Source organism: Coenobita brevimanus, chromosome 63 (assembly GCF_032717465.1).
Source record: "Coenobita brevimanus isolate Jiangsu-jjx chromosome 63, ASM3271746v2, whole genome shotgun sequence".
NCBI classification, from domain to species: Eukaryota; Metazoa; Arthropoda; class Malacostraca; order Decapoda; family Coenobitidae; genus Coenobita; species Coenobita brevimanus.
In genome coordinates, this window is record NC_137016.1 from 41,637,549 (window position 1) to 41,665,173 (window position 27,625).

General features: G+C 38.9%; 1 protein-coding gene across 1 annotated transcript; it reads left to right on the forward strand.

Annotated features, from left to right (window-relative positions):
* The first annotated feature begins 334 nt into the window (after positions 1 to 334).
* LOC145404356 (UDP-glycosyltransferase UGT5-like) lies at positions 335 to 27,625 on the forward strand. The gene is made up of 10 exons (XM_080275877.1): positions 335 to 484; positions 1,602 to 1,871; positions 7,616 to 7,809; positions 11,204 to 11,299; positions 11,793 to 11,886; positions 12,895 to 12,986; positions 13,320 to 13,453; positions 13,610 to 13,829; positions 27,033 to 27,176; positions 27,490 to 27,625. The coding sequence occupies exons 1-10, from the start codon at positions 335 to 337 to the stop codon at positions 27,623 to 27,625; spliced, it is 1,530 nt and encodes a 509-aa protein (XP_080132003.1).

The window sequence follows — 27,625 nt, forward strand, 5'->3', positions numbered from 1 at the left end:
GTTACTTGGAAATGCCTATTGTAGCCTTTTCCTTATAAAATCACCACCAAACTTTTTTCTTGGAGCCTATAGATTATTTTTATACAGTATATATGTACTGTTTCAGTAGCACTCCAATTAGAAAGTTTATCGTTTAGTGATATACCCTGATAATTAATTGGCAGTCACTCACAATTCCTTTTTATTTGGTATGATAAGACTAATCATATACCTATGCCGTGCACATGCAAAATACGTTCATCTCAAGCTGAAAGTAGGATGGTGAATTTAAGTGCATTTATTAAAGAACAACAGTATGCCATTACACCCCTGAACTGCACTTTCTCGTGTACAGATGCGGGTGTGGTTGCTGGTGGCAGCTGTGGTGGCGTGTGTGTCATCTGTCCAGGCGGGTCGCATCCTCTTCCTCAGTCCCATATCATCAAAGAGCCACAAGAATTTCTACATGGGCATTATTAACCCGCTGGCAGACCGTGGCCATCAGGTGACTTGGATTGGACTGCCATGTCACACTGACCCCACCACTCTTATACTTGTAGTAACCGAAATGAAACATGACAAATTAATCACTGGTCTGACTGAGATTCAATCTCATGCCCTCATGCTCTAAACGTGCACACATTACCACTGAGCCAAAGAGAGGATCCCCACTTTGCCTCTAAGCAATGCAGGCTTTTATAGACCCCATTACATGCTGACCTTCTTTACACTGCCCCCAAACTGTGTCCCTTAATATACTACCACATCATACACAACTTTTCTTATATTTGCCCCTTAAATCACCGTCCCCTGTCTAATTCATACATACACGCAGTACATACTTACACACAGTACATACATACATACTGTACTGTATATACATACATACATACATACATACATACAAGTACTATACATACATACTCACTGGTTCCTCATACTACCACTCTTTGCAGACTGCCCCATATCCTGCCCTCAGTACATTTTCCCTTACCTAAACAGTAATGACAGTAACTGTAACATTGTTCACAAAACATGGCCTGATTAATGCCTGTATACTTTAGTTTAATACATATTTCATACACTTACTATATTGTAGTTACTTTATTGGTTAATGTGGTATTCTTCAAACCTCTGATGTTGTTTATGATACTGTATTTCAATTTTTGTAACTTCCAGACAGCTGTATTCAGCTCTAGAAAGACCTCTTATGGTGAAGGGGTTAATGGAATGAGTTTCAAAGCTCTTCATCAAGTGGTCCATCCTAGGGTGGATGATAAATATGAGAAGATCAAGAACTAAAATATATACACAGTATGTATTGTACAATATCAGGGATGAGGTGGAGAGATGGAGGGGAAATATATACAGTATATAAGAAAGGGGGGTGTGAGTTGGGAGGAGGGTGGCCTAGTTGCAGAGGTCAGGGTAACATGGAGGCAGTTTGTGGCCATCCTCAATGGGATGAAGACATCTGCCCATAGATAGATAATATAGGGTGGATTATTGTTGTGAAGAGGGTATACAAATCTGTATAGACATTCAGACATTTTAAAAAAATTATTAAATACTGTACACATAGTGTACAATGAATAATATTGTTAATAAGTATTATTTTGCAGGTCACAATGGTTTCTCCTTACAAACCATCAAAAGTGCATCAGAATGTGCGAGAGGTTGTGCTCCCGGACACGGGTATATCCAAGATTGTCCCTAACTTCTTTGAGGGAAAATTGATGGGCCCACTCTCTCTCATGCAGCAGGCGCCAAAAATATGTTCTGATGCCTTAGAAAAGCAAGAAGTGCAAAATCTTCTAAAAGAAGAGTTTGATCTCATAATGATGTCTGGATTTCTCTCCAGCTGTTTTCTGTCAGTTGTTCACCAAAAGAAGGTAATTTCTCTGTTTTTGTTGTTGTTTTTTTTAATTTATTGTTGGGACTTTGTTCCTTACTCTACAGTAATTCCTCGCTTAACATATCAGTCCCCGGGGTTTCTGTGTGGGTGATTTTGCTGAAAGGTATTAAGTGTAACATCTTCCACCTGTCTCCTAAGAGTTGCTGAGGTCATAGTTCTATATCCTGGGGTTCCCTACTTTATTAGAGTACATGATTCCATCACTTGTAAAGAACCATGGGCACCAGTGCGATAACACCATAGTCTGCTTAGATATTTTAAGTGAAAAATGATTAAAGATTGGGTTATGCTCCAGCACAAATCTTTATGTTCTCATTTACTAAAAAGCCATATCCATGATTGCCAATAAGTTTCAGAATGTACTTGATGTTGTGATTAGATGTTTCTGGATAATATATTAAACAAAGAGATGAATGACATATTGGGATGAAGCCAGTGTGTTGTATCAACCTGGACCCTTCATTGCACATCATGATCTCTTAATAATGAACAATAATATTTTCATTCAAAAGTTTTTCTGTGTTGATTAACAGGTGTATAATGAAAAAATGTGGTAAGTGAAAGTATGATACATATGAGGAATTACTGCATATAAAATAATGTATTCCTTCCACGCACTGTGAGAGACCCACTGATAGGATATAGGATTGAATGTTGCGACCAATTTTTTTACTGTTGTGTTGCACCAATCCAAATCAAGAATACAGGACGAGCATATTAAAGAAATCAAGGAGCAACATAAGGGGTGAAAGAAAGTTCAGGAAGAGGGAAATGTAAATTTGAGAGAGATTATAGAACAACAAAGCAAGGAAAAAGTGGAGAGGGAAGTGGTTAGGGTGTTGAGAAGTAGAGGATCTTTAGTTAGAGATGTAGCAGATAAGAAAAAATGTATAATAATTTCAGGACTTAAAGAAAAACGTATGACAATAAGATCAGAAAGAGGAAGAGAAGAACTAAGTAAAGTTAAAGAAATAATATCAATAGTCATGGAGGAAAACAACGAAGCTCAAGAAGAGATTGAAGAGGTGTTTAGGTTAGGAAAGTACGAGGAAGGAGGGGCAAGGCCATTGAAGGTAAAGTTTAAGTCCCAAGCAACAGTTAACGAAATTGTCAGTAGAACATGGAAATTATCGGACAAGGAAGGGTTTAAAAATGTTTGGATAAGGACAGATGCAAATGAGGAAGAAAGAGCTAAAATAAACGAGTTAGTAAAGGAAGCAAAGGTAAAAAACGAACAGAGAACGGAGGAAGAGAAGACAGTGTTTTATTGGAGAGTCATGGATCAGAAGTTAAGGAAGTGGTACCGGCGGAGAGAAGGAGAAAAGAGGTTATAGAAAACGTCAATAATTGGAAGATGGCATATACTAATGTTGATGGTTTAATATTGGCAAGGCTAGAAATCAACGATTTTTTGAGGATACATGAACCTGTCGTTATGTGCTTTGTAGAGACCAAGTTAAGAGAAGATATTGATGTTCATATGGGAGATGGTAAATACAAACTGTGGAGAAGAGCCAGAAAAGAAAAAACAGGAGGAGGAGTGATGATAGCAGTGAAGAACAACATAAATGTAGATACCGTGGAAATGGGAGAAGGCAGGGCCAAAGTGATAAATATGAAATTAGAAACTGGAGAGAATAACAAGGGAGACATGGCAGTAGTGTATGTTCCCCCTAAGACAAGAGCATGGAGTGATGATGAATACCAGGAAATGCTGTCAGACATGGCAAATTATTTACAGAAAATGATTGAGAAAAGCAACAATATAATTTTAATGGGTGACGTCAATTGTAAAGAGGTGAACTGGGAGGAATGGGACTCAGGAGGCAGCGAGGATTCGTGGGGCATTATATTATTAAATATAGCAATGAACAATGTGATGACGCAATGGGTCAAAGAAGAGACACGGTTCCGAGGTGAGGACACACCAGCAAGACTAGACTTACTGTTTACCAAAGAACCCAATGTAATAGAATCCTTAAAATATCTGTGTCCTGTTGGAAAAAGTGATCATGTGGTCACTGAGTTCCAGATGATAACATGGAACATGGAGCCAAGAGACGAGCTTTATAGGCAGGGAAGGTACAACTTTGGGAAAACAAACTTTACAGGATTGAAAAAAAAAATTGAAAATGCCGATTGGAGAAAATTCAGAGAAACAAGAGAGATACAGAGGAAGTGGGATATTTTTCTAGACCTCTATAATTCGGGAGTGGAAAAATTTGTGCCAAGAGTAAAGGGGAAAGGAAACTGGAAAAATTAGTGGTTTAATAGAAGGTGTATGATAGCAAAAAAAGAGAGAGACACGGCGTGGAACAATTGGAGAAAGAGAGGTAACAACAGAACAAAGGAAGTATATAAAAGAACTAGAAATGAATACACAAGAATACGCAGAGAAGAAGAAAGGAATTTTGAAAAAGGTATAATAGACTACTGTAAGGATGAACTCAAACTGTTTTATAGATTTGTTAATGGCAAACTGAAACAAAAGGAAGGAATCACCAAACTGAAAGTAGAAGGAGAGGTCTATAAGGATGCGGCAATGCAAGCAAAAATAATGAACAAACGTTTCCAGTCAGTTTTCACTAATGAAAAGGAGTTTGTGGAAGGGGCGGGAGTGATTAGAAATGTAGTGATGAAAGATATAAAAGTGGAAGTACAGGAAATGTATGAATTACTGGAAACTCATGATATAAGGAAAGACCCAGGACCAGATGGAATCTCTAATTGGGTACTGAAGGAATGTAGAGAACAACTGGCAGATAAGATTCACAGTTTAATTGTGTGTTCTCTGGAAGAGGGGAAAGTGCCTCAAGAATGGAAGATGGCAAATGTGGTACCAGTTTATAAGGGAGGAAACAGGGAAGAACCCCTGAATTATAGACCAGTGTCCCTAACCAGCGTGGTCGCAAAATTGTCCGAGAGAATTCTGAAAGACAGATGGATAAAATATCTGGAAGAGATGAATATTTTGGCTGATTGTCAGTTTGGATTTAGAAGTTGAAGGTCATGTGATTCCAACTTGTTGAGTTTTTACTCAAGAGTGATTGACGTGCTACAGGAAAGAGAAGGTTGGGTGGATTGTGAGTATTTAGATTTGGAGAAGGCCATTGACAAGGTACCCCATTAGAGACTAATGTGGAAACCAGAGCATATAGGAGGACTGAAGGGGAACATCCTGGAATGGATGAGAGACTTTTTGAGAGACAGACAAATGAGGACAGTAATAAAGGAGATGTCTGGATGGAGGGAAGAAACAAGTGGAGTCCCACAGGGCTCAGTGTTGGTGCCAGTAATGTTCCTGATTTACGTAAATGATATGGTAGATGGAGTGAACAGTTATGAAAGTCTGTTTGCTGATGATGCAAAGATCATGAGGAAGGTAGAGGTTGAGGAGGATTGCAAAATGCTGCAGGAGGATCTGGATAAGATCACGAATGGAGCCGGATGTGGGAAATGAAATTCAATGCAAAGAAGTGTAAAATATTGGAAATGGGTAAAAGTATCAAGAGGCCATCATTGAATTATTTGATGGGTAATGAACTAATCACAAAAGCGAGAGAAGAGAAAAATTTGGGTGTGCTGGTCCAGGACAGTTTGTCACCTGAAAAACACATTAACAAGACAGTTGGAGAGATGTATAAACTCCTGACTAATATGAGAGTGGCTTTTCATTATATGGATAAGGAGATGATGAAAAAATTGTTAGTGGCCATGATTTGCCCCAGGTTAGAATATGCAGCAGTAGTGTGGTCCCCACACAGAAAGAAAGATATAAACAAGATTGAGAGAATACAAAGAACAGCAACCAAGATGGTCCCCAGTCTGTCAGATCTGTCGTACAGAGAGAGGCTGGAAAAGCTAGATTTGCCTTCCTTAGAAGAAAGGAGAAAGAGAGGCGACATGATTGCAGTGTTCAGGACCATGATGGGAGTAGATAAAATTGACAAAGAAGATCTGTTTTTATGGGATAAGAGAGTAACAAGAGGACACGGGATGAAACTGAAGAAGCCAAGCTGCTTGAAGGATATCAAGAAATATAGTTTTCCTTATAGATGTATAGACCTGTGGAATAGCCTGGACAAAGAGATCGTCCAGTCTAAAAACTTAAATGAGTTTAAAGCTAAATTGACTTACTGAGAAACAGAGACAGTACCCCACGAGCGTAGCTCATTTCCTGTATATCACAAGTAGGTAAATACACAAAAAGTGGCCATGTGGAGTGAATGAACCACTGTGTACAGTACAGTAAAACCTCTACAATTTGGCAGCCTTCAAGTCGGAAACCTCTACAATTCGGGAAGGCTCCAAAATATTCATTTAAAAAATCAAAATTCAAAAATTCCCCAAAATGCGCACGTGAGAGGAAGAGAGTCAGCAAAAATCCCCCCAACTTGGTAAGATGCCGAGTTGTACAGTAATGTTAAGTGTTTAGTGTTTAGTTCTCTAGTATAGTACAAATGATAAATACATTACAGTAATGGCCTTTATAGTGTTAATTGTGCTTTACATAGTGTACAGTGACAAGTACAGTACAGTAAAGGTTTGCCCAAAACTGATCTTGAGCCCCACTAACACCTCCAAAAACTACCAAAAGTCCTCCTCCATGCCTGGAATACACCCTACAAGTGCATGGAATCATGGTAAGGCAGCTTTTACTGTTTATTGTAAAACTTTTTTTTTTTTTTTTTCTGGGGGGAAACTGAAAGTTCACCCTACAAATTGGCAAATAGGCTAACTCGGCAAGGCTTGTACATGTATTTGCCAAGTTGTAGAGGTTTTACTGTATATTCTTTTTGGTTGGTTTGGGCATGTGGAGAGAATGGAGGGTATAAACTGGATGTGGGAGGTGTGGGGTGTGAATATTGAAGTTAGGGTTGCAAGAGGCAGTCCAAAAAACCTAACATGAGGCCATACAATATGTCCTCAAGGTTAAGGGGACTAAATAGAGAGCATCCTAGAGATCAAGAACTGTGGAAAGTTGCCATTAGGTGACAAAGGCCAACACATGCATGTATGCTGAAGCCTTGATAAATGAAATGAAGCGAACAGGTGGTGGGAGTTTCAAACGTAATTATGATCATTCCCTGATGTAATTTAAGACGTATTTTTACAGGAAGTACTAGGCACACAAAAAGATTATGCACTTTCCTTTCCTTGGTCTCTGTACAGAGTCAAGGTTACATATTTCCCTCCAGCACTGTAAGTGATTTTTTTTTTTTTTTTTTTTTAATAAGTACAGACTTTCCTTTCCATGCTCTTCATAGAAAGCCAAGGTGACATTTTTTTTTTCTTTGGTAATTGATTTAATCTCTCACAGAAAGAACAAAGCACGTGGTTATATTGTGCATACTTCTTATCCTACCTGCAAAAGTCAAACGACAGTTATGACAATGAATTGATCATAAATATGTTTGAGAATCCCACCCTAGTGTTCATGCTCTTATCTATATAACTCTGGAACAGGTTTTCTTAGTCTGTTTCGTTTACATGCCTTTGAATTTCAGTCATCTCAAATGCAATGTTTCCATGTAATCCACCAACAGAGTCAGATTTTGGTGTGTATGTTTGACTATCTTTTTGAATGAACAAATTTTACTAGGTTTCATCTTTTGATTCTTCTACATGTACTGCTGATACTTATGCTTGTTTGTTTTATATGATTTGTGTACCTTACTTTGTTTTAATGCTTTCTTATACATATGTTTGTTTCTTCCACAGCTGCCCTTCATATATGTTAACCCAGTTGTACGGATGGCTCCCTTTTCTGCTCTCATAGGAAATATAAACTTCCCTTCCTATGTTGTTTCCCGATTCTTTAATTTCATGCATCCGATGACCTATACACAAAGGGCCGTCAGTACCCTTGCAGATGTCTTGTCCGAGATTGTATTTGAGTACCATGTCGTCCCAAGGTATGTAATAGTTTTGTTCCATTTATTAAGGTTATTTTAGTGTAATGGGCCCAGTGACCATTACACAATAGACTGTCAGTCTTTTTTTTTTTTTTTTTTTTTTTTATGCAAGGAAGAAGGAACCACAATCCATAGACCTGCAAAGTTGTTCCCTCCAAGAAAAATAAAATTAAAATAACAGAGAGCCAAATTAAAATTCTGAGACGTCTTGTTTGGAATTGTTACTGAGCACTGTACTATGTTAGCTTGAGGTAGGTAATAATTTTATTTGTCATTATTAAGGTTAATCTGCTGTCATGTATTGTGTTGAACTTTGGATGTTAAGTATTTAATGATACTCAACATGTTTCGTACCTTAGCCTCATATAAGAAAATTTACAATACAGTGCTGCATGTTGTTGTCTTATTGTTTTAGTGAAATGTATGTTGTTTGCAATTAGAATGTAGTCCTGAAATATGATGAAATTCTTGTAGGAATTGAAGAAGAAAGTGTTATCAAGTTGGTGATGTGCAACCAAAGAAAATTAATAATGCTTAACCCTATAGATACACTGGTCCATGGGGATGGCAGACCTAGGTAGACACTCTAAATGTAGCAAAAAAAAAAAAAAAAAAAAAAAAAAAAGGAAATTGTTCAAATGAAATTGCTAATTACATTTTCTGTGCAAGTGGATCAGGGCGCATTTGTATCTATGAAAAACATTTGACAAGACCAATATTTTGTGCTGTAAAGTACTGTTTTTTGTCAAAAATATCTGGGAAAAAAAAAAAAAAAAATCTGACCGTAGTTGAATATCATATCTAAAGCATATAACCATTTCAGCTGATAGTGACTTTTTGTTGTATTTTTGCTCTCACCTTACAGGTATGTAGTTTATGGGATATCTCTTCAAGTGAAACATCATCATCATCTACATTGTAAAAATATTCCAATAATCCCAGTCCTCCATGTAAGGTCCTCACGAAAGCTAAATAAAATGATCAATTGGTAACAATAATAAAGTTATAATTGCATCTTCAGACTGAAGAGTTAAGGGAGTTGGTTTTGTGTAAGGATGAAATATTGGTGGGACAAAAGTAGTGTGCATTGCACATTATGGAGGTTATTCTCTTGGGCATGGAAGCATGCATTCCCTTCTCATATCCTTTGACTAATGCAAGAAAGCCTTGGTTTAATCACGCTTGTTCTAATGCTGTCCGCAACAAGGGGAGGGCCTACTGTATACAAGGTACCAGAACCAACCCACCCCTGAATCACATCTTGCTTATGTTTCTGCCCAGAATCGTGCTAAGTCTGTTCTTCGCTTTGCTAAAAATAATTTCAGTCGTACTAAATGCTCCTAGCTCTCCAACTCGAATTCTTCCCGCTCCTTCTGGCACCTTGCCAAAAACCTTTCTAACAACTTTACCTCATCGTCCTTCCCTCCTCTTTTCTATTCTGATGGCTCTGTAGCTATTTCTTCCACTGATAAAGCAGATCTCTTCACTCAGACTTTCTCCTCCAATTCCACCTTAGACGATTCCGGTGCTGCTCCTCCATCGACATTAAAATTTCTTCAGCTGATGTATTTTCTGCAATCACAGGCCTTAATACTAACAAGGCATATGGGCCTGATGGAGTCCCTCCTGTTGTCCTCAAGAACTGTGCATCTGTGCTTACACCCTGCCTAGGTAAACTCTTTCGCCCTTATCTTTCAACTTGTACCTTTCCTTCTTGCTGGAAGTTTGCTCTCATTCAGCCAGTCCCAAAGAAGGGTGACCATTCCCAACCCTCTAACTATCGTCCAATTGCTTTAACATCCTGTCTCAAAAGTTTTTAAGTAAATTCTTAACAGAAAAATTTAAAGCATCTCTCCTATCACAACCTTCTTTCTGATCGTCAGTATGGGTTCCATCAGGGATGCTTCACTGGCGATCTTCTCACCTACCATTCAGACTCCTGGTCATCCTACTTTCGGGACTTTGGCGAAAGCTTTACCATCGCCTTGACATCTCAAAGGCTTTTGATTGAGTCTGGCATAAATCTTTAATTTCCAAACTGCCCTCTTATGGTTTCTATCCTTCTATCTGTGCCTTCATCTCTAGCTTCCTTTCTGGTAGTTCTATACCCGCTGTTGTAGATGGTCATTGTTCTTCTCCTAGATCTATCAGCAGTGGTGTTCCCCAGGGCTCTGTCCTATCACCGATGCTCTTCCTTCTATACCTTCTAAGCTGTACATATAACCCTATCCACTCGTACACTGATGATTCCACCTTTCACCTTTCCATTCGGTTCCCTCAACGTCCATCTAAGCAGTTGCTTGAACAGACAAGGGATGAGGCTATGGGTAACCTAATGTCTGACTTGGCTTGTATCTCTGACTGGGGTAAAAATAATCTTGTTTTTAATGCATCAACCCGACACAGTCTTCCACAGGAGTACCCACTAATGTTTAATAATATCCAGCTCAATCCTGCATCATCTTTGAACATGCTTGGGGTTTCATTCACTTGGGACTTATCTTGGAAAGATCATATTGCATCTCTTGTAAAATCTGTTTCCAAGAGATTAGGTGTGCTAAACCGACTCCGTACCTTCTTTACCCCTGCACAATTGTTGCCTTTATACACAGGTTTTATTCACCCCCATTTAGAGAACAACTCTCATGGGTGGGGAGGCTCCCCACATAGAGCTCTTTGTAGGGTGAAGTCAAAGGCCTTTCGTCCCATCAGCTCTCCTTCTCTTACTGGCTCCCTCCAACCTCCGTCTCTTCGCCGCACTGTTGCATCTTCATCTCTTTTCTGTCGCTACTTCAATGGTCACTGCTCCTCTGAACTGTCTGCTTGCATCCCTCCAACTCTCAAATGCAAGAGTTAACTGTTACTCCCAGTCCTTCATTCATGCAACAGGTCAACTCTGGAACTGTCTCCCTCTGTCTGTATTTCCTACTTCCTATGATCTCCAGTCTTTCAATTGCAGTGTGCCCAGGCATGTCGAAATGAACGGATCTTGAATTGGGCTCTTTTTTGTATTATTTTTGTTTTTTTCCTTGGAAGGAACGGTGTGCATGCCCCTGGCCTTTGGTACCTTCTTTCTTGCATTAAAAAAAAAAAAAAATGCAGCCCCAGCTTCTGTAACATGAACCTGGTGGTCTGCAGGCTGAAGTTGCCCTTCTGTGACACTCCACCATCCTCCTCAAGGGATAGAGAAGTAGGTGAGAGCCAGGTGGCATAGCCAACCAGCCACTGTATATTGGTGCCACCCCATAAAAGTCTCTCTCTCCAGCACCTATTAGTACAAACTGCAAATAAGGCGAGTCACTGTTGTAAGCTATGTAAGAATAAAAAATTGTTGATACTGTATGGGTATAGTACAAGGAAGGAAACCATTATTGTAGTCATCTTGGTGTTGCAGTATGGAAAATGAGTGTCGCCGTCGAGGTTTGTGCCCTGAAGACATGCCCAGTCTGTCCGTACTCCGCTACAATACCAGTCTCGAATTGATCAACAGGTATGGTGCAGTACGTTCACTGGGGCACTGTTCCTTCTGTATTTCTGGTTGTACAGTTGGTTAACTTTACATTTGCCTAAAATTACCTTCTCTTCATCTAGAATTCTGACCTGTAACAAGAGGTGAAAGTATGTTGCAAGTCACAAGAAAGGGTTATGGAAAGGATGTTGAGGCATCTTATTCTGCCCTTAAACTACATGAAATAAACTATTGTGCAAGAAGACAAATGTCACCACGAAGTTAAGGTGGATGAATTATAGCCACAGAGTTTATGCAGGGACACTATGACAATAACGTATCCCAAACTGTCTTCAGTGAGATGTTAGAAATTAAACACCCAAGCTCTTTCGCTGTCCCTTCCTTTGTCACTGCTTATATCATTCATAACTTCCTGGGTAAGGCTTAGCCGTTCACTTTTCCATGCAGTGTAGAAACTGTTGATTTCCTGCTATGACCATATAGCCTAGCCTTAACCATTCATTATTCTTTGCAGTGTGAAAACTGTTGATTTTCCGCCACGGCCACATGTCCCATCTGTAATCCATTTAGGGGGCATCCATTGTGGTCCTGCACAGCCTCTCCCCAAGGTTAGGAACATTAATTTATACACTTTTTTTTCTTATAAGCTTGGCCTGAAATTGACATCTCTTTATCTTGAGTGCTTAGTTACAATAAGTGGTTAATATTAAGAGTAATTGTACAATGCTGGTCATGAAGAAGTGCTTTGGGAATGATGTAGAACCATGATATTGTCTTTTCTGCCATTGAGCTTTATGAAAGAAGCTGCAAAAAAATGAAGGTCTGGGCCAATTAAAGATGGAAAGAAAATTTTTATGCTGATAGAGGGTGTTCTTATGTAAGTAATGGATGTTTACATACAGTTTCTACTGTACTGTAAATTTGGGGATAAGTGGAAATTAAATTCATAGGTATATTATGGTAGCAGTATATGTGGCAGGCATAATATCCCTGGGCTGGGCTATCATAGCTTGGAACTTTTAAATCACTTCACAGCAATGATGTACACAACATGACAAAAATCTCTGCCTAGTAAAAATGAACGGATTATAGTTGTGTGGAAAATTTTTGTACTTTGTATTATATTCTTTCAACACCCAGACAGTCTTATTCAGCATGGAAAAACTTTTCATTCAGCAGAGATAATTTTGTTCGGCTTGGAGGAGACTTCTTATGTTGCAGGGGTTAGATATTTCCTTCATTAATTCATTAACAACAAGATATTTATCTGTAATCTGAGTACTGCACAGTGTTATCATCTGAGGGTAGCAAAGATGGAAAAAAATGAACATCACTTGGTTGAAAAAGCTAAGTGACTACCATTGTACCGAACCCTTAAGTTAAGCAAAAAATTACCTCCATGTCCCCTGTGAAATGCAAGATATCAGTCATTGATTGATGGGGATAGTAGTTGCCAGCTGATAAACCAAGATCATTGATCAGTGAGGTTAGCAGTTAAAGAGTTAATGGCATTAAATGTTCTAAAAGCATGCAGTCATCTCTGTACCACATATTTGTAGACAACAGTACGGTTTCCTAACCTATTGATAGAACAACAGGCTATCCTTTCTTTTCAGGATCTTGATGATTGGGTGAAGGGTGCTGGCAGTGATGGCTTTATTTTCTTCAGTATTGGCTCAGCAGTGACACCATCTAGCATGCCAGAGGAGTGAGTGAGATATATGATATAAACTGTACAGGCATCTTGTGTAGAGGGTCTTAAAAACAAGGAGTGGCAGTACAAACTACATATAGATCCTTTCTAGTTCCCCTGGTTAAAGAGGATTCTTCTGAGCTGAGCAAAATCGTCTGACAGAATGTAGAGTAAAATACCCAAAACATTATTGTACTGAAGGTGATGTAATAGTACATTCTTATTTCAATACTCATGGAAAGTGAATGCCAGAAAACTGCAGCTCCACATACTTGCAGCACAATTGATATATTTGGAAGCTGTTTGTTGGGCAAAGAAATGACCATTTTTGTATTGAACTTTGCATAGGCATCGCAAGACTTTGGTGAAGGTGTTTGGATCACTGAAGCAGAGAGTACTGTGGAAGTGGGACAAGGACACCATGGACGACCTTCCCCCCAATGTCCGCCTGGGCAAGTGGCTCCCTCAGCAGGATATTCTTGGTGGGAACTTTAGGTTTTTTGTTCTAATTAATGCTTCTGTAGTGAGCTGGTCTATAGCTGTTGCCATATCTTTCCTGGAAAAGTATTTGTATTATGTGTGGAAATTTTTGAATTATATTCCAGTTTACAAGCTAGGCTTAGTGACCATTCCCTCAGGTGACCCACGATTGCGACTGTTCATCACCCACGGGGGACTGCTCAGCACCCTTGAGTCCATGTATCATGGGGTGCCTGTCCTGGGAATGCCTGTCTGTACAGACCAGGAGAGCAACATGGTGGAGGTGGAGGCTGACGGCTGGGGTAGTGTGCTGCTTTGGGATGACCTCACTCCAGACACACTAAAAGAGAAAATCCATTATTTAATGACAAACCAAGAGTAAGTTTTTCAGTACAGTACTGTAATGAGTTAACACTGTCATCATCATCATCATCATCATCATCATCCTTTTTCCCATGCCATGTGGTGCAGTGAGATTTAGAGCAGCATTCCATTGTATCTTTCAAGACATAAGTCTAAGGAGAAAGTGGCAGTAGTTTCATTCCCTTTTCTTTATGGTGGTATGAACAGTGAAGGTGTTTGAAACACAGGCCTTAGGTTTATCTTTAAGCCATTACAGAGAGGATAAATATCCCATCCTTGTCATTGTGTTCTTACCTTACCTAATTGTTCTTACCTAATTGTATCTTTACAGGAATGAGTCAAGCTCGTACTGTCCCGTGACTTAAACCATATTTATCGTACATATCCTTAAATTTGTGAATTGTTTTGGCACACACTATTTCATTCGGTAGCGCATTCCATTGATCAATTGCTCTGTTTGGGAAACTGAATTTCCTTACGTCTTTATCACCTCTCTTCTTATGCAGTTTTTTGCAGTGTCCTCTTGCTGATGCTTCCCCATAGGTTAAGTAATCATTTATGTCTATTTTCTCCTTTCCTGATATGCACTTATATAGCATTATCATGTCAACTCTTTTCCTTCTCTCCTGTAGTGTTGGTAGATTCAGTTTATTTAGTCTTTCTTCGTAGCTTAGGTCCCTTAAGCTTGGTATCCATCTTGTAGCGGCCCTTTGAACTTTTTCGATCTTGTCTATATGCTTTTTGAGATGAGGACTCCAGACTACTGATGCATATTCCAGGGTTGGTCTAATAAATGATGTTATTATCCTTCTTAGCATGTCTTCATTTATGTATGTGAATGCTATTCTCATATTTGCAAGCAGTGTATACATGTTCCGTACCTTCTCGCTGATGTGGTCAGCCGGAGATAGTCTGTTATTGATAATCACACCTAGGTCTTTCTCTCTTTCTGATGTGTATAGGGTTTTATTTCCTAACTTATAATCCCAATCAGGTCTTTTTCCACTTTTACCAAACTTGATTACATGACACTTGTCCACATTGAATTCCATTTGCCATGTACTACTCCATTCATGAAGTTTATTTAATTCTTCTTGTAGCTCTTTACAAGAGTCTGTGTTAGTAATTCTCCTTTGTATTTTTGCATCATCTGCAAACATATTCAGATAGCTCTCATTTCCAGTGTTCCTGTTTATATCATTTATATACACTAAAAACATGATTGGTGCCAGCACTGAACCCTGTGGTACTCCACTAGTCACTTCTTTCCATGATCAGTAGTTTCCTCTTAGTACTGTCCTCATTTCTCTTTTTATGAGAAAGTCTTGCATCCAACAAAACAGTTTGCCTCGAATTCCTCCTTGATGGTACAGTTTCCATAAAAGTCTTTGGTGTGGTACTGTGTCAAAAGCTTTCTTGAAATCTAAATAGATACTGTCCACCCATCCTTCCCTTTCCTGTATTGTGTTTGTTACTCTGTCATAGCAGCTCAACAGATTAGTAACGCATGATTTTCCTTTTCTGAAACCAAACTGTCTTTCTGATATCATACTGTGTTCTTTTAGATGATTTACCCAAGCTTTTCTTATAAGTTTTTCTAATACCTTGCTTACAACACTGGTCAGTGATACTGGTCGGTAGTTGAGTGGATTTTGTCTATTTCCTTTCTTGAATAAGGGGACAATATTTGCTTTTTTCCAAATATCAGGTAGTTTACCTTGACTCAAGGATTTCTTGAAAATTAAAAATAATGGTTTACTTAACTCCTTTGCACATTCTCGTAATACCCAACATGAAATTTCATCAGGACCACTTGCTTTTCCTCTGTCTAATCTACTTAACTCCTCCTGTATTACTTTTTCTGCTATTTGTATATCTGGTAGTATGTGTGGAGATGCGTGTTCCACATAGTCCCTCTCAAAATTTTTTTCTTCTGTAAAAACTAATTGGAAATTTTTATTTAGTGCTTCACAAATATCTTTCTCTTGTGTATAAGTGATTCCCTCGTCCGTAATGGATTGTATTATATCTTTTACTTTGGTTTTGCTTCTGATATAGCTGTAAAACAGCTTTGGTTGATCACTACTTTTTATTTATTATATCCTCCTCAAACTGTTTTTGAGCTTCCCTCCTTATTCTTGTATAGTCGTTTCTTGCCTGTTTGTAATTATTATACGCCCTTTCACTATTTTGTCTTCTGTATCTATTCCACAACAAATCTCTTCTTTCTTTTAATTTTTTACATTCTGTATTGAACCATTTCTGTATTTTCTTATCTGCTTCTTTGTGCTGTGGGATGTACTTCTGGACTCCTATTTCATAAAATTCACAAAATTTTTTATATACAGCATTTAAATCTTGTCCTCTAAGCTCATTTTCCCAATCAACTTCTAAGAAATTCTTCTTTAGGTCTTGATAATTTCCCTTTTTATAGTTTAGGCTCTTTTTGTAACTGTCATTGCTGTTTACTATGTCATATGCTATCCTGAAGTTATAATTTAGTACTGCATGATCGCTTTTGCCGAGTGGAGGGTGATATATTAAACTGTCAGTATCATTTTCTTGCCTAGTAAATATTAGATCTAGCACTGAAGGTACATCAAGTCCTCTTTTTCTGGTGGTTTCCCTCACATGTTGCGTTAAGAAAAACTCTTGTACGAGATCCAGGAGCTTTTGGTTCCAACAGCTTTCTTGGCTATTTATATCTAGAGTATTCCAATTTATATTTGCATTGAAGTCCCCAGTTAGTATAATTTTTTTCCGATTTCTCTTCCATTTTATGTAGCAATGATCTTATACTCTGAATTGTACTCTCTGCCAGGTCCTCATATTCGTCTCTTTCCCATGTGTTTGATCTGGGTGGTATGTACAAATTATCTACAATTACTTTACCTTCAGATGTGTCAGTCTCTACTGCAATCAGTTCTACTTGTGATGGTATATCTAGTTTTATTTCCTTGACTTTTAGATTTTTCTTAGTTAATATTATAATTCCTCCTCCTTTTTTTAAATTTCTGTCTCTTCTCCATACATTGTATTCCTCTAAGTTTAGTATGTCATTGGATATCCTTGTTGTTAATTTTGTTTCAGTAAGGCATATTATTTGTGGTTCATTTTCTCTGACATAATCATTCATCTCTAGTAATTTAGATACCATTCCATCCACATTTGAGTACATCAACTTTATCATCTTGTTTATATACTTGTCATGACATGGTTCTACTAACTTCCTCCGTTTTCTTCCATCCTGTTTGTGTACCACTTTCGTACCTGCAATCCTATTACTTTGTAAAAAAATTTCTTCTTCTTCTCTTCTGATCTTCCCTCATTTTTTATTTTTGCTTCCTCCCTTTTCTCTTTCAGTAATTCCAGTTCCTCTTGTGTTAGGCATCTTTTTATCCATACATTTTTGAACTCCTCTGTTTCCATAAGATTCTTTGCATTTTTTAGTATCTCTTCCACAGTGTTTACACTCTGGAAAGTCACCTTTAGAGGTCTTGTCTTGCTTTTCTCGTATTTCCCTAACCTTTTGTGTTCCTCTATGTCTTTACTACAGATTTCCTCTGATACTTCTTTCAGTAAGCTCATTACATTTGCCATCTCCTTTTTGTCTCTTGTGATCTTGTTTTTAACTTCTTCCTCTTCAATACCAGTGATTACTATTGATTTGTTTATCTCTACTGAATCTCTGACTAACTTTGGATTGTTTTGGATTATTCTTTTCACTTCCTTTTTAATGCTTTTTTCCTCCACCCTTGTTTCTAAGTCTTTCTTTACTTCCACCATTTCAGCATACGTGGTTTCTATATCATTTTTGTAGCTTTGCACAGCTTCATTCACCCGTGTTATCTTCTCCTCAATATCACTGTTCTGGTCCATAAGACTGCTTGCTTGCCTAATTGTCTCTGTGTCATTTTTGAACTCTTCCATAACACTCTCGTGATTGACTACTGTACTTGCCATTTCACTCACTTTCTTCCTAAGCGTACTCAGTTGCACTGTTAGTTCACTGATGGTTGTGTCTTTCTTATTGGCCTCCCTTCCTAGTTTTTCTATCTCTTCCTTTTGCAAGTGCATTTGCTTCTTTCTTTCATCAATTTCATTTTTGAAAGCCATTTCTAGTTTGTGTACACGTTCAACCAGTCTATTGTGAGTCTCCACTTCAACCAGTTCTTGGTAGAAATCATCATTTTGCTTTTTACTTTTATCCCTTTTCTTTTCCAAATTTGTTTTACTGAAGTATGTATCCATTTTGTAATACTAAATGAACAGAGTATGTACTTACAGAGTATGTACACTTTCCCCTTGTTGCTGTAGTCTAAACAAACCCAGCTGACTCAGCGCATTTTTTTTTCCTCGTGGTTCTTTGTTCTGTTTGAACCAGTCTTGTTTAAACTTATTATTTTTTTTTCCTTTTAATAATGAAAAATCATTTAGTCTAACCTGGTACAGAGCTTGACTCATTCAAAGATACTAATTTAGGTAATGCCACTGACCGTGTTGTTTCGGTACGGAGCGCCGATGTCGCACGTCTACCTCTGATGACTCCCTGTGTGTGTGTGTGTGTGTGCGTGTATTTACCAAGTTGCGATATACAGGAAATGAGCTATGCTCATGGGGTCCCGTTTCTTTTTCTCAATAAGTCAGATTTTGCTTTGAACTTGTTTAATTTTTTAGACTGGACGATCTCTTTGTCCAGGCTATGCCACAGGTCTATGCATCTGTATGGAAAGCTATATTTCTTTATATCCATCAAGCAACATGGCTTTTTTCAGTTTTATTCCATGTCCTCTTGTTACTCTCCCATCCCATACAAACAGATCTTTTCTGTCAACTTTATCTACTCCCATCATGGCCCTGAAGACCGCAATCATGTCGTCCCTCTCTCTCCTTTTCTCTTGGGAAGGCAGATTCATCTTTTTGAGCCTCTCTCCGTACAACAGATCTGCCAGGCTAGGGACCATCTTGGTTGCTGTTCTTTGTATTCTCTCGATCTTGTTTATATCTTTCTTTTTGTGTAGGGACCACAACACTGCTGCATATTCCAACCTGGGCCAGATCATGGCCACTATCAATTTTTTCATCATCTCATCCATGTAATGGAATGCCACTCTTATGTTAGTCAAGAGATTGTATGTCTCTCTAACTATCTTGTTAATGTGTTTTTCCAATGACAAAGTATGCTAGACCAGCACTTCCAAATCTTTCCCTTCTCCCGCTTTTGCGATTGGTTCATTACCCATCATATAATTCATTGATGGCCTCTTGGTACTGTTTCCCATTTCCAATATTTTACATTTTTTTGCGTTGAATTTCATTTCCCACATCTGGCTCCAATCATGAATCCTATCCAGTTCAAATCGTAGCATTTTGCAGTCTTCCTTGACTTCTACTCTCCTCAAGATCTGTGCATCATCAGCAAACAGACTTGCATAAATGTTCATTCCATCTGCCATATCGTTTACGTAAATCAGGAACATTACTGACGCTAACACCGAGCCCTGTGGGACTCCACTTGTTACCTCCCTCCATCCAGACATCTTGTCCTTTATTACTGTCCTCATTTGTCTGTCTTTCAAGAAGTCTCTCATCCACGCCAGGAGGTTTCCCTTCAATCCTCCTATGTGCTCCAATTTCCATATTAGTCACTTGTGGGGTACCTTGTCAAAGGCTTTCTCCAAATCTAAGTACACACAGTCCCCCCAGCTGTCTCTGTTCTGTAGCACTTCAATCACTCTTGAGTCAAAGCTCAACAAGTTGGAAACACATGACCTTCCACTTCTGAATCCAAACTGACTTTCAGCCAAAATGTTCATCTCCATCCCCTCCAGAATTCCCTCACACAATTTTGCAACTACACTGGTCAGGGACACTGCTCTATAAGGGGTTCTTCCTTGTTTTCTCCCTTGTAAGTTCATACCACATTGGCCCTCTTCCATTCCCAAGGCACTTTCCCTTCTTCCAGAGAACACACAGTTAAACTGTGAATCTTATCCGCCAGTTGTTCTCTACATTCCTTCAGTACGGTATCCAAGTAGAGATTCCATCCGGTCCTGGGGCTTTCCTTACATCTTGAGTTTCCAGTAATTTATGCACTTCCTACACTTCCACTTTTATGTCTTTTATCACTATATTTCTGGTCACTCCCTCCCCCTCCACAAAATCCCTTTCTTTAGTGAAAACCGATTGGAAACATTTGTTCTTTATTTCATCTTGCATTGCTGCGTCTTTATAGACCTCTCCTTCTACTTTCAGTTTGGTGATTCCTTCCTTTTGTTTCAATTTGCCATTAACAAATCTGTAAAACAATTTGGGTTCTTCCTTACATTTGTCAATTATACCTTTTTCAAAGTTCCTTTCTTCCTCTCTACATATTCTTGTATATTCATTTCTAGTTCTTCTATGTTCCTCCTTTGTTCTGTTATTACCTCTCTTTCTCCAGTTGTTCCATCCCATGTCCCTCTCTTTTTTTGCTATCATACACCTTCGCTTAAACCAATCCTTCTTCCTGTTTTCTTTCCCACTTACTCTTGGGACATGTTTTTCCACTCCTGAGTTATAGAGGTCTAGAAAGATATCCCACTTCCTCTGTATCTCTCATTTCTCATAATTTTCTCCAATCCGCATTTTCAAAAAATTCCCAAAGTTGTATCTTCCCTGCCTATAAAGCTCATCTCTTTGCACCACATTCCCTTTTATTGTCTAGAACTCAATGACCACGTGATCACTTTTTCCTATAGGACACAGATATTTCAAGGATTCAATTACATCAGGTTCTTTGGTTTGCAGTAAATCTAGCCTTGCTGGTTTGTCATCACCTCTGAATCTTGTCTCTTCGTTGACCCATTGGGCCATTACATTATTCATTGCTATATTTAACGGTATACAGTAAAACCTCCACAATTCGTCATCTTTCAAGTCGGAAACCTCTACAACTCGGGAAAGCTCCAAAATATTTTAAAGAAACTCTCTGAGATCTGCTTCCACCTGGACAAGTGTCTGGAGGGAATGGTGCAGTACAATGGGTTTGATATGTTTTATCAAGCCCTCACAAATGCCAGAGTAGTTGTTATGAGGAGGCAACATGCTGAATTGAAGCAGAAAAAGATCTCTGACTTTTTTAAGCTAAGGGTTCCACCCAGGGAGCCTCAGCCATCCACGAGCAGAGAGTCCTCCTGCAGCTTAATCAGCACTGTGTCCTCAGACTTACCTGAACACATTTTTCAGATTGACAGTGACAGTCATTAACCCCTACACCGCGGGCATGTTTACCGATGTTTTGCGTGTGCTGTGGGGTTATTCGGGCTCCGACAGACCCTCAAAAAATATTTGCCAAAAATCAGTTATTAGTCCTAGAATATTAAAATTACATATGCTTATGGCACATACCTTCAGCTTTCTCCTGGAATGTTTGTTGAGCCTTCGTCAGTTACCGTAGGACTTGTGGAGACCTCTGAAGTTGGGTAACGAAGTCTCCACTTTACACTTCCTGACAACCCGTAATATGATTACCACAGCCAGATATTGACACTATAAACACTACTCTATGATTTTCAAGTAGTTTGGGATCCATACTCCAAAAAAAAAACCACTGTGAAAGCAATGAAAATTATGAGCGCGTCTGACCGTCGCACTTGCGCTAGTTCGCTCTTGGTACTCTGTCATTTATTGTTCATAAAACTTCTCACACTTTATATTTCTATTACTATATAACACTTATATATATCTACAGTCTTTATCCATAAGTTTCCTTCAGTAGTATTAGTTTATTGTCACTGTAGGGATTCAATTTCTTTCAGTAAAATACGTAGCATTCACTTTCTCGTCCTGTATACTAGCATTGAGAGTGAATGTCACTTTCATCTTCACTCTCATAACTCATAGTATTCAGACATGCTAGAGTGAAACTTTCACTTTCATTACTCCTAGGGTATATACTCGTATTCTTATAATACTACTCATTTACATTTCTATTTTCGTTCTCTATTTTATTTACGTTATTTACATTTCTATTTTATTTACACTGTGTTATGCACTGTCACTTGAAGTAACTTATAAAACTATTTTCCATTGTTCACGTATATTTACATTCATTACTTTCACTTGCTGTTTACACATTATTTACAATTCCACTTGCACTGTTTTACTCAATAGAAAGATCGTAGTCACTCTTTTATCAATTGTCAGCCCTTTACCTCTTTCCACACGAGGTTTAGTAGGGGGTGAAGGTCACAGGGCCCTTTGCATGGGGGTGAAAAAGTCCCTGAAGTCAGTAAGAGGAAATAGACGTACCTCCACTTCGGAAGATGAGAGTGAACTGATAAGGGAGGGCCGGGTGGAGGCCTACTTAGGGGATATTCAGTACTACTAACGTTAGCTCTTGAAACAGCTATGTATAGCACTGAAATGATTGGCAGGAAATCTAGACAATCCGTCCGTCCATCTGTCCGTTGCCAGACACCATAATCCCATAAGGGGTGGCCATTTGACTCTTGAGTTATTTGTTTTATGGGGAGGGGCACTAACCCTCCACCAACCCACTTGTTGACATTATAAATTAGGTAGTTCCAGGTGAATGTAAATATCACTTAGGCTTCTCTCTTCCCTCCTTATATGTATATTTATTATGAAAATAGATTATACGGCATATTTCAAGGGGAAAAAAACAGCGATAATTAGTGAACGAGTGCACGTGAGGTGTTGTCAGGTGATAATTAGCCAATTCCAGGTGTATGGCACTCTCACTTACCTTATTTCTTTCTTGTATATATTATTTGGTATAAGAATAGGGCATAGGGCTTATTTCAATGGATGAAATCAGTGAAAAATTCCAGGGAAGATTTACTTAGCTTAGCACGGCCGGGCAGGCGAGAGGATAGGGTAATGGAGGGGGGGTAGGGAGGGGAGTCAAGAACGGGGAGAAATGGCTAAATTGTCAACAGTGGATGGGAGTACAGATGAGATTAGGAGTGCTGACTAGTGTTGGACATTGGCAGTACTGATAGATGATACAAGCCCCCACTTGGAAGCCCGGGTGAATTCAAAATAACACAGAATCACAAAAGCGACGCCCTGCGGTATGATCCCTTGCTCCCAAGCGTCACGAAAGTGACGCCCCGCGATTAAGGGGTTAAGTGATAAGTTCAGTAGTGAATAAGTTATGTACAGTAGTGGTTAAGTGTTTAGTGAATAAGTGCTGTACAGTAATGTTTAAGTGTTTAGTGTTTAGTTCCCCAGTATAGTACAAGTGATAAATACATTACATTAATGGCCTTTATAGTGTTAATTGTGCTTTACATAGTGTACAATGTCAAGTACAGTACAGAAAAGGTGTTCCCAAAAGTGATCATGAGCCCCCCTAACACCTCCAAAAACTACCAAAAGTCCCCCTTCATGCCTGGAATACATCCTACAACTGCAGGAATCATAATAAGGCAGCTTTTACTGGTTATTGTAAAAATTTTAATTTTTTCCATTTTTTTTCAATTTTTTCCTTTTTTTGTGTGTGTGTGCTGGGGGGGAACTGAAAGTTCATCCCTACCACTCAGCAAATAGGCTAACTCGGCAAGGCTTGCACATGTATTATGACTAGTTGTAGAGGTCATACTGTAGTGCCCCATGAATATTCACTGCCTCCTGAGTCCCATTCCTCCCAGTTCACCTCTTTACAATTAAAATCACCCGTCAGAATTATGTTATGGCTTTCCTCAGTCACTTTCTGTAGATAACTAACCATGTCTGACAACATCTCCTGGTATTCATCGTCATTCCATGCCCTTGTCTTAGGGGGAACATATGAGGCGTCTAGCGGCAGAGTGACATATGAGCCAAAAATGGCCGATGGTGAGTTATTCCTGCCAATATGTAGGTGGAGCCTTCTAGATCCTCTCTGTATAAAGCTACATACAAAAAGGACCCTTATGGCTGGCTGGCGGATGGGTAAGCGTCGCGTGTTTCAGGCCTTGAAAACCCATAGAGGAGTTCTGTTCCCACATGGTAGAAGGACGTACGGGCCACGAGTGGCTAGTCATTGGGAGGCCGCATCTCAGTACTGGCCCCCAGCCTTAGCCAGTCCCCCACCAATGTCCCCCTAAACCTTGCACAAGGTTGATGGTCTGCACTGTCCTCTGCCCATTTTGAGTGCTTTTAGTGCTTTTAATTAAAAGTTTACACTATAAAAATTAATCAAAAATCAAGAAATTGCATTATTAATATAAAACTTTCAAAATTTATTAAATTTTATGTTTATTTGGATCACATAATTATAACCCATGTCTGTCTTTCTTTCCTACATTCTTTCCTCTTCCTTCTGCCTGTGGGTGACTCTACATTGAGTGACAAGTCAAATTGTTTCCTGTACACCAGGAAACCATTTACTACACTGGGTGGTAACCATATAACCAAATTTTGGCACCTGGTGGTGTAGTGGGTAATTATTGCGCTCCAATCGGATTGAGCCGGGGAAGGTTTACCATATATCCAAGGGGTGGTTGGGGTTGATTGCTCATGTAATGCCACTCAGGGATGAGTGAGGCTGGTCACTCTTATCTTAAATGTCAGGACCAACTTGCCTAGCCCCGGGTTCCTACGCTCCTCTGTGGGGCGACATAGGATTGGATGATGATGATGTTAATATTTTGTGTATGACCCCCAGTGGGGGTGTGTGCATTTGTGTGTTTGGTTTTTGTTTGTTATTTTTTCTAAATAATAGAATCATTAAATTGCATTTTTTGAGAGCATTACATTGATATAAAACAACATTAGTTTTTTCTTTATACCTTTTATGTACACATTCTTTAAATTTAAGCGTTAATTACTCGAAAGTAACCCCCTGGTGCATATGTCACTCTGCTGCTAGACGCCTCATATACCACTGCGATGTCTCTGGCCATTCTCTCCATTTTCTAGTTTCATATTTATCACTTCAGCCTTACCCTCTCCCAGTTGTATGTTTTCCACATTGATGATGTTCTTCACTACTGTCATCACTCCTCCCATTTTTTCTTTTCTGTCTCTTCTCCACAGTTTGTATTTACCATCTCCCATATGGATATCAATATCCTCTCTTAACTTGGTCTCAACAAAGCACATAATATCTGGTTCATGTACCCTCACGAAATCATTGTTTTCTAACCTTGCCAATATTAAACCATCTACAGTGGTACATGCCACTTTCCAGCTTTTTTCGTTGTTCTTTATCTCTTCTCTCCCTCTCTCCTCTGGTACCACTTCCTTAATTTCTGATCCGTAACTCTCCAGTAGAACACTGTCTTCTCTTCCTCCATTCTCTGTTAATTTTTTTCCTTTGCTTCATTTACTAGCTCCTTTATCTTAGCTCTTCTTCCTCATTTGCATCTCTCCTTATCCAAACATTCTTGAACTCCTCCTTTTCTGATAATTTTCCATGTTTTGTAGATGATTTCATTTACCATTACCTGAGACTTTAAGTGGCCTCTCCCCGCCTTCATCGTACTTTCCTAGCCTAAACACTTCTTCAGTCTTTTCTTGAGTTTTGTTGTTACCCTCCGTAATTATTGATACTGTCTCTTTAGCCTTACTCAGTTCTTCTCTTTCCCTTTCTGATCTTACTGTCATACATTTTTCTTTTATTCCTGAAATTATCACACATTTTTTCTTGTCAGCTACATCCCTGACTAAAGATTCTCTACTACTTCCTTTTCCACCTTTTCCTTGCTTTGTTGTTTTGTAATCTCTTTCAAATTTATATTTCCTTCCTCTTGAATTTTCTTCCACCCCTTGTGTTGTTCCTTGATTTCCTTAATATGTTCATCATGCATCCTTGATTTTGATTTGTGCTTATCTAGTTTACTTTTCATCCTGTCCTTTTCCTTTTCCAACCTCTTATTTTCCCTCTTGAGCTGTTTTATTTTATTTGAGGCAGATTCATTACTCAATTTCAATTCTGTAACTTGCCTTTCTTGTTCAGAACTGCGTGTGCAGATGTTATCCAACTTGGTGTGAGGTATCTTAATCTCTCTCTCCTGTTCTAATGTCCTTTAATGCAGCTCTCTACTTGTTGTCCACATCTTTTTTCAACTCCCGGACATTCCTTTCCTCCATTTTCACCACTCCTGCTACTCTTGTTTGATTCAGTTTAGTACCTCATTTACCCTTATCCTCATCTGAGAAGCCTGTAAATTCACCACCATCAGATGTAAACACTGAACTACTTCCTTTTGCCAATGCAGCCTACTTAAACTTTCCACTTCCACTGTGTTTTGTACTCTTGTTTGACCGAAATCTGCTTTTTTTCACTAATATCAGACAGGACCACCACTCAACGTATTCATTCACATAATCACAATAGGTTGGGCTCCTTTTCACTGTTAATTCGGCGATTATTTCCCCACGATCCACGAGAGCTCTGTCTCTGTCGGCGACCTGCATGTGTGTGTGTGTGTGTGTGTGTCAGCATTTACAGGATTGAGACTGTGTGGGATGAGAGACTGATGAGGAGAGTGTATGTGAGTGAGGTGGAGAGGGGGAGAGGGAGGGGGAGGCTGAGGATGAGATGGAGGGATGGGGTGGAGAGGTGTATGAGAGAGGGGGGTGTGAGTTGGGAGCAGGGCAGTGAAATGACGAGGGACAGGGTGACGTGGAGGCGAGTTGTTTTTGGCCACCCTATACGGGATTGAGGCATCTGGCAATAGACAGATAGATAGATAGACTATGTAGGTACAGTAGTGTTCTTCCATTCTCAGCATCAGAGACTGAGTCTTTAGTAATATATATATATATATTTTTTTTAAGTTACAGTTTTTAATAATTTTTAGGGTTGGTGTTAATTGCAAAGATTATGTTAACAAGGGAACTTCATTGATGTATAACAGCACTGGATAATGCTGTGCTCCCATTAACACACTACCTGATGTGAGTGTCTGTTGAGTGAAATTGTAAAAGCTAGTCCTTGAAGTATTATCGTTGTAAATGACCCATATTCTCATTGGTTCAAGAAGCTCCATAGTGTCTCCTCCTTATTAGTTTATTTCTGCTTTTAGTGCTTTAATATTCCCTGGATGTTATTTATGCAGTTATGTTATTTAATAATCCCTGGATGTTATTAATATCCTAGTATTAACAGAACATAAATGAAAAAAATAAAGTGAAGAGTGCAAAGTACAGTAAATCACCTAGGAAGAGGTACTAGAAAGATGTGAAGCTCACGATATTACCGATTGATATTTGTAACATCATCAGGCTAAAAGCACGGGTAGCACACCGATCTGCAGTGATGAAGGACCAACCACAGCATCCTACTGAGGTGGCAGCATACTGGGTGGAGTATGTCTTAAGGCATAATGGAGCCACACACCTCCGTTGCCCTTCCTTAGACATGCCGTGGTATGTATTATTGTTATAATGCAGTACTTCTATAGTCAGTTTCAGATTTGTATCACTGGAACCTTAATTTTTTTTTTTTTTTTTTTGTCAGTTACTGATGACTTTATAAACAAGAAAGCAACATATAACAAGAACTTTCTGTACTGTACAATAAAAAATACAGCAACAGGCTATGTCAGTCTTCAAGCTTATTACGTGTACAGTACTGTGCAATATCCCACAAATAATTGTGCTAATTGTAGTTTTATATTGCTCATACTTCATGCTATTTCTATCTTAAGCATATAATCTTGTGTGATGCATTCATTCCCAGGTACAAATTATACAATGTTGATGTATGGGCCACTGTGGTGGGTGTGATGCTGCTGCTCTTCTGGCTGTTCTACCGCCTCCTGCAAGCTCTCTTGAGATGCATCTTTTCATCAGCAGCCAAGCGTAAAGTTGATTAG